Source organism: Crocodylus porosus, unplaced genomic scaffold (genome assembly GCF_001723895.1).
Source record: "Crocodylus porosus isolate Cpor-Errol unplaced genomic scaffold, CroPor_comp1, whole genome shotgun sequence".
In the NCBI taxonomy this organism is placed as follows: domain Eukaryota; kingdom Metazoa; phylum Chordata; order Crocodylia; family Crocodylidae; genus Crocodylus; species Crocodylus porosus.
This window is the reverse complement of record NW_017728907.1, coordinates 62,269,127-62,277,468: the sequence shown is the minus strand read 5'-3', so window position 1 is coordinate 62,277,468 and position 8,342 is coordinate 62,269,127. Positions and strand designations below refer to the sequence as shown.

At 41.4% G+C, this 8,342-nt stretch overlaps 1 protein-coding gene across 1 annotated transcript in view; it reads left to right on the top strand.

Moving 5' to 3' along the window:
• SERBP1 (SERPINE1 mRNA binding protein 1) overlaps positions 1-8,342 on the top strand; it is a 30,883-nt gene that overhangs the window by 309 nt on the left and 22,232 nt on the right. The window contains 5 exon segments of the mRNA XM_019531599.1: positions 1-135; positions 4,103-4,262; positions 5,560-5,700; positions 5,840-5,911; positions 6,433-6,507. The exon segment at positions 1-135 is cut by the window's left edge and continues 88 nt beyond it. Of these exon segments, the coding sequence (XP_019387144.1) occupies positions 1-135; positions 4,103-4,262; positions 5,560-5,700; positions 5,840-5,911; positions 6,433-6,507 (583 nt within the window).

The following is an 8,342-nucleotide window of genomic DNA, read 5'->3' as shown; positions in this document are numbered from 1 at the left end:
CGGCCAAGCAGCTGCGCAGGGAGTCGCAGAAGGAGCGCAAGAACCCGCTGCCGCCCTTCGCCTCCGCGCCCGGGGGCGTCTCCGAGCGCCGAGACGAGGGCAGCGCCCAGCCCGCTGCGCCGCTGCGCAAGGAAGGTGAGCGAGGGGGCGCCGGGGCCCACCCACCCACGTGCGGCCTCGGGCCTGCAGCGCGGCGATGGGGCGGCGGCTTCCCGCATGGGGGAAGAGCGGCCTGGCGGGAGCCCTGGTTGCTGGGCCAGGGTCCGGCGCCTGGGAGCTGCCCGAGTGCAGCCGGTGGCCCCGGGCCACGTGCGGGCCGTGCCGCCTTGCAGGTGCCGCAAAATGGAGTCGGTCTCTTTATGCCTTGTCTGCTGCTGCTGCTGCTGCTGCTGTTGCTGTGGTGGAGCCCAAGCCTGCTCATGCGAACAGCCTGGGATGGGGAAATCCTCGCTAGGAAGGAGCTGCCAAGAAACGAGGCCTGGAGTCCGCTCGAGGGGTTGTGGGGATTAACAGCCCGGGATTGAAGCCACCTTGTTGGGGGAGGGGTGGGGTTTTTTTTAACAGCTTCCCCCCCCCCCAAATCGGTTGAGAGTTGTAGAAACTAGCTGTGGCCTGGCTTGAGGTTCCTTTGAATGGGATGAATGTTAATAACTGCGTTCTTCAGATGCATCGTTCCCTGATGTCGCACGTGGATAAGCATCGTTCCCTGACGTCGCAATAACCGTTTTATGGGCGGGTGGGGGAATGTAACTTCTTACAGGAGCAAGCAAAGGGAATGAAATGGAGCGAAATTAAATGAGTTACTTTTCAAAACCAAACAAATGGGGCAGCGCTGTACGAGCACATGTTAAATTCTGTGCATGGGCCTTGTTTCGTTGCAGACAATGGGACCGCCCTTTTGCATATGTTTATGTACTTTAAGGGTTGTGGACACGTTTCTGGAACATTTACTGTAATGCTGCTTTAGTGTCTTGAAAGTACCATGATGTTTGGAGAGAGAAGCATTTGCCAAACCAATAAGGCAATTGCAATGTAACCGAGATGAAGAAGCCTCTTCAAAAATCTTTTAGAGTAGAAAAGTAGAATTGATTTAAAGCACAACATGCATATTGCACTTCCCTTCAATACGACGTATTGGAAAATGATCCTCCAGCCCTTTTCTGTTGCTTGAAAAAAAGGTGAACAGTTATGATAAAACATGTCACTTCAAAACATTTTATTCAGGAAAATATTAAGGAACGCATTTTGTGTTAGGCAAAACTGAGAACTAGAAAGGGAGCATAACTTATTATCATGTGGGTAGTCTCTACTTCAAAGCTGGGGGCTTCAGACCAGTTCAGAGCTTTGGTGTTCTTAAAAGTGGAATAAATGGTATAAAACATGATTGACAGTTACTAAGTGGTGGGGGAAAATTTGAGAGGGAAGACTGACTGCTGCCTCACTGATTGTATTAGTATTAACATTATAAACTTTGAGAGATTTATTTGGACAACTGCCATGTTTAAAAAGCTCTGTTTTCTTTATTTCAACTCACTTGTGCCTCCAAAATGACTGGTAATTGAGCCTTTTTGATGAGCTGTAGTAGTTGAGAATTCAGTTTTAATTTTATATGAATTTCCCTCCCCCCCCCAGTCTTCCTCCTCTTTTTTGGTTTGCTTTGATTTTTGTTATTATTCCCCTTAGTACAAGGACAAAATGGATGGATAAATATTATTTCATATGTTTGATTCATGGATACAAATGTGTTCAATCACCAGTCACAGAACTTTCTAAATTGCCAACTAATGTGTTAGTCAAAAGTATGACAGCTTTTCAGATAGCGAGCTCTGCATACTTCTATAATAATATACAACCTAGATATGAATGTAGTTGATAAGGCAACAAATCAGGATTGTTGTTTGCAAGGTACTGGCCTGGGACTCAAGATCTGTGTTCAAGTCCTGCTTCTGCAGTATAGTTCTGATGTGGCCTTTGGCAAGTTGCTTAATTTCTTTGCCTTGCTTGTGGTTCTGTAAAAATAGAGTTAGTGCTACTTTACAAAGTAAATCCATTTCATGCAGATTATTTAGCAAGAAGCTTGATTTTTTTTTTTTTTTTTAAGGTTGGATACTGTTTCTAGAGCAGGGGAACTATTTTTCGTTTGAGTGTGTTTGACATGATGGAGATCATTACAAGTGCAGTGGCTATAACCCCACCCACATATGTTGCTTGCTTGATAGGGGTTTGCTCAGTTGAGGAAAGATATAAAATAAAATTGTGATATTTTAATAAGAGGGCACAGAGTATAGTTAAATTCCCAGTACTTGAAGTGTAAACAGAATCCTACAAAATAATTATGGTAACTATTCTCAGAGAAAAGTTACTATTTCTAAAGCAAGATATTTTTTTTCTCCTCATAGTTATTAGGGCTGTCTTGCTGGTTTCATCTATAATTTATTATATTGTTTGATTTGGCATTAGAGCAGTTTACCTACTGATACAGGAAAAATAACAACCTAGGGTTCTTCTGCACATGCTATTTTTCTTGGGGGGGGGTGTTTTGTTTTGTTTTTTGTTTTGTTTTTTAATATGACCAGGAGCCATAGTTATCTGTTGTGACATTTAGTTTTCAGTTAATTTTATGATGGCATGAAGGCCAGATGGGATGCACAATAAACAGAGTGTGATTTCCATGTAAATAACCCTAAGAATATGATGCATGGGTGGATGTCGTTTCTCCCCCTCCCCCCCCCCAAATAATATTTATTCCAGGAGAGGAATATGGAAGTCAACTTTATCTCTGAATGTTGTGGCTTCTCATTATGGGAGGTGATGGCAACATGAGAAAACAAATTTGTAGCAGTAACTTTTGTCACAGTCAGTGTCTTTCTAAAATAAGGTAATTTTTCTTGAACGTGAATTCACTAGAGCAGTTTCCAAAACTTCTAGACTATTGTCAGTGCTCAAAATCTGCATGGTCTTACATACCTTTGCCATGAAACCTCTGAAGGGCATGGGGGTAGAGAGGTAAGGGAAGTAGTGCAGTCCTTTGTGCTTGCTTGTCTTGCTGGCCAAAGTGTTGGAAATACTGTTTTAGACCTTGCACTGAAGGCAAAATTAAAAGTGAGCTTAAATATGTGTGTGTTCATAATGGAGAACCCATCCCCCCACCCAAAAAAAAAGCCACCAAAAAACTTGTGCTATTCCAATAACACAGGCTGTTTCAAAAGATGGCATTCATGGACAAATGGTTTGAGTGAATGTTGTCTGTCAGGGAGTAAGCATAGATGTTGTTTGCTGGAGTGGGCAGCTAAATTTGTATAGCATGTAGCTTAAAGGTATCCTGGTGTATGACTGGAGCTCTAGTCATTGTGGCAGTGGTACTCACTTGTGGCTTATGGACATGTTGCCTACAAGACCCTCCAGTGTTATGGCCACAAGAAATTAGAAAGTGGAAAATGAAATTGCCTGGGGAAACAAAAGTATGATGCTGTCTACTTTGTTTTGTTCAGTGTTGCTCAGCAAAGGTTATGGACTGCTGCATTTTGGTGATGCAGAGACTAAGTAATCTGTGGTTGGAGTGTAGCTGGCCAGAACACACTGGGAATTGCTCATCCTTGAATCTGGCCTAGAATGAATGCAGGTGGAGCACAAAGACATTCAAAAGCCACTTTGATGTTTCTGTACCTTAGCTGCCTGGCTTAGAGTTCTGGTGAACCTGATGAATAAGATACTAAGTATAATTGTCACCAAAACAGTGTCACTGTTCATATCTACAATTTTCTTAAACCTGTTGTTAATCTGAGGTTCAGTGTTCTTTAAAAAATCAACAGCTCTCTTTCCATAGTCTTGTCGCATGTTTTATTCCTGTAGCTGTTTGTCCTCCTGTGTAATACACACACTCAAAGAGTTGAGGAAAAGGAATTCAAATTGGAGTAAAATGATAATTATTGTCTTTATTTGTAAAAGGCAATACTCCCCGAGTGCTTGGTCACCAGGAGATTGGAAGAAAAATCTAAATGGTCAATTCTTTATTGGCTTGTGCTTTGTGATGGAGTTACAATTTCTTTTAATGAGTTGCTTCATCAACTTGCTGATGCAGATTGTTGTCCTACTATTTTAGGGATAAGACGAATTGGCAGAAGGCCGGATCAACAGCAGCAGCAGCCTCAGGGTGAAGGCAAACCCATTGACAGGAGGCAGGAGAGACGACCTCCGCGTGAGCGCCGATTTGATAAGCCTGCTGATGAGAAGGGTGAAGGAGGAGAGTTTTCTGTGGATAAGTAAGACTTTCATTTTGCATCTGTGGTTACTGGAGGGGGACCCTCTTTTCTGTTCATTTGTGATCATACATTGTGGAATAGTTATCTTTTTTTATTATTACATAGCTTTTGTCTGTATTTGACCTAGATTATTGTGGACCAAAGCCAAATCTGAGTATAGAATATACCAGGTTAAAGGTATGTTTTTAGATCAGTACAGAAGCCCTTATGGGCAGTTTTTTATACTGGTCTAAGTTTAATGTGATCAACAGAAATAATTAGTTGCATTAGTCTAAAAGTTAGGTAGAAGGTGGAGCAGTGTGGCACCTTTTAATAGGCTAAGTCAGGGCTGTCCAGTTTCCAAGTGCATGCCCCTAGGCTTCATGCTGTGCTGCAAGCTGTCATGTGACCCCTCCCCTTGTACCGTAGGGCACTTGATACACCATGTGAGCACTTTTCATGCTGCAGAGGGTTTATTATACCATACCAGGCATTTCCTCTGCTCCCTGCCACGTGGAGAGCACTTCCCACTGCCCCATGGGGTACTTGGGGTTCCCTTACTTCTGTGGAGCCTTCTGACCATGGTCTTCTTTAGCTTCATGGGCTATACCCCTCTTCCCAGGGTTAGGTCAGGTACTGGTAGTTGAAGGAGAAGCCTGGGGACTCTGGCCACAGGAGCAGGAAAGCAAAGTAACTGGAGCCTGAGGGGTACATTTTATTCCTCAGTGGCCCACAAGCTGCCATTTGAACAGCTCTGGATTAACTTGATCATTGATGCTTTCTATAAGTTGCCACATTGCTTTACCTATACAGCCAGTTGTAAAACAACAGAAGGGTAATCCTTCTGGAGGTTACACGCATCTAATTTAAAATGGTTTTAAAGTTGGTATTTATTCAGTAAAATTTTGCGTGTAGACATGGCCCAAATCACCCAGTGAATGTCATGTGCTCTTAATGTGAAGCTCTAGGGTATTACTTTATTTTTCCTTAAAGAAGTAAGCTGGGGAAAAATATGATTGCTGATGAATAGAAAAAATAATGGCGTCTTTGTGATAGTTTTAATTATTTTTTTAAAATGGTTAATTATTAAATGTCATGGAAGCAAGCAGTTGATACCTTTTTAAAAACACTTTCAGGATTTAAGTCCAGCTATGTAAAGCTTGTCATTTTAATCTCAAAATAAATTTGGTCTTGGGACTTTGTTCTGTTTTTTTGGTATTTAGTTTTAAATAAATATGCATTTAAAACCTTGATTGTAAAAGCTGTTTCTTAAAACTTTTAGAAGTAGAATATTTTAATATTTTCTGTTCTATGGTAGACCCATTCTTGACCGACCTATGCGTGGTCGTGGTGGTCTAGGTGGAAGAGGACGTGGACGTGGTCGTGGCATGGGCAGAGGAGATGGATTTGACTCTCGTGGCAAACGTGAATTTGACAGGCATAGTGGAAGTGATAGATCGTAAGTCTTTACACTTCTGTGTTTTGTTTCATTACTCTTTAAAATGAACATATTTCTTAATTTGCCTTTTGAATATCTATATCCAGACACTATTATGTTAACTCAGTTTTGTTAGTTCTCTTTCACATTCACATTTCAGTGGCCTAAAGCATGAGGACAAACGTGGTGGCAGTGGATCACACAACTGGGGAACCGTCAAAGATGAGCTAACGTTAGTAATCTCAGGTTTCTTGAAATTTTTTTAAAAAATTGAAATATAAATGCTGCTCCCAGCATTTATGAAACATAGACATAATTGCCTTGGAATGTGCTACTTCTGGTTGTGCACGTTTTTTGTTTCTGTGGGGAGGGGTTGTCAAAGTGGAAACAACATCTAGATGCTTTCTAAATGCATCATTTTCCATCAAAGTTTGCAAGTAGCCTTTTGGTAATGTAACTTTGACTTTAAGTGTTTAGTGATAGAATCGTGTTTTAGTTCTGTGATTTAGGAAGCATCTCAATCATAAAATAGGGCTCAACTATTAGGAGCAGCATGAGATTTTGGGAAAATTCTGCAATAAATTGAGGTAGTTGCCCTGAAAGTCACAAAATATTTTCCTAAAACTGTGGGGGGGGGAAAAAAAGTAGAGTAAACCCCATAACAATGGAGAAGTAAGTTCCAAGTAGTAATCTCTTAGTGGTGTTAAACTTTTTAATGCTGGCTGAGGGGGAAAAAAAATCTTTTAATTTCAGTGACCTGGATCAGTCAAATGTAACCGAGGAAACGCCAGAAGGAGAGGAACATCCGCCTGCTGATTCTGAGAATAAGTGAGTACTATACTTGCTTTCTCTTTTTTTTTTAATTTCAGTAGCATGTGAAAATTTTATTTTTCTCTAGTTTTTGAAATTCACTCCATTCATTCATTCATTCACTCACTCATTCATTCATCCTATTTAACTATGTTCCCATTAGCCTTTCTTCAACATATTGGAAGTGGTCAAAGCACTGTTGAAAGGTAGTTGTCAGTTGAAAGCTATTTCTAGAACTCTTCTCAACAAAATCGAGACCGCTCCACTTTCCTCTTCTGAAAGTGGCTCACTTTTTTTAATGCAGAAAACTAATTTTCCTGCTACAAAAAGACCATGACTGATCAGAAAGATTTTGATACTATGTATTCCTGTTTGAAGTCTCTGGATCTGTCTTGTGAGTTTTGTTGGTGTTTGCATGCCTAGTAGTGCTAATATCATGCAGTATCTTTGAAAAAAGATCTCATGACAGCTCAAGGTGTGATGACACCTTGGTTGAAAATCACTGTTTTGGAAGTTCCTTTTCATCAGGACTCTAGATCACTATTTAGATCTGTTTCAGTATGCTTCCATAATAAGATGTTCAAATGAAACCAAATGCAGTTCAACCCCAACTGATTGGAGAACTAAGTAGGGGATGGTACAGTAGGCACACCACATTTTTCCTAAAGCTTTTGGCTTGCCAGGTAGCTTTTATTGACAGTAGCCAGATTTAAGGAAAACATGCATGCATAGAGCCTTTCCTAAATTGCAGTGAAAATTAGTGGTGCCTTTTAATGTTGCTCTTTAACAGCCACCATTTTCCCCACCCCTACCCACCACTGAGTGGCTGAGAGATAATTAATGCCGTGATACTTGCCTTGGCCTTTGGGGGAAAAAAAACTAAGGGTTTTGCAGACTAAGGGTAAATTGCAGACTTGCACTGCAACTTAGATAGGTCCCCATGCATGCATCTCCCTCCAGTTAAATTGCTGTGTCCATACATCATTTTTCAAGTAGATCACTTAGTCTTACTTAATATTAAGTTTCTAAAGGATGGTTTGGAACTCTACTCTGGGTATTAATGACTTCACTAGCTGGTTGAGAGTAAGTAGCTTTTTGAAAACAGAATGAATGTTAGTGGAACCAGGAGGCTTATTGTCTTGCAGTTTTGCTCAGCATCTTCATAACTTCAGTAGAGCACTCAATTATACTTCATGATAGTTTCAGATGAAAATGATACTAAGATTTGATGGAATGCCTCCGTGTATCTAGGGGTATCTAAAAAGTTCTAACCCGTGGCTTTCTCATAAATTAATTTATGGATAATTAGGAGAGAGGACTCTGAAGAGAGACCAAGAAACAAAGTGTAGGTAGACTTGAGAGAGCCAAATCCTGTTCCTGTTTCAAAGGTGTGGAGGGATATACTGGTCTTCAAAAGGGGCTAGACAACCACCTAGCTGGGGTCATCTGACCCCAGCATCCTTTCCTGCCCATGGCAGGGAGTCGAACTAGATGATCTGCTTAGGTCCCTTCTGACCCTGCCAACTATGAAAGATGGTGTGTTTTGTCTAGTTAACATGAGGCTCTACTTTATTGTGGGAGCTGCCTACCCCCGAATGCAGTGTTTCTCAGCTTGTGGGTTGTGACCCAAAAGTGGGTCTCAAGAATATATGAAACGGTTGCAAACAAACTTTAAAAATGGATTAACAGACTTCAAAAAATGGTGTCTCCTTTTAAAGGAGAAAAATGGGTCTGCTTGGGGCTGCCCATGCCTTCCCCCCTCCTAACCAACGTGGGGGGCAGTGGGTTGACCTTTGACGTTGACAAGTGGGTCCTGGTACAAAAAAGGTTGAAAACCACTGCCATAATGCTCA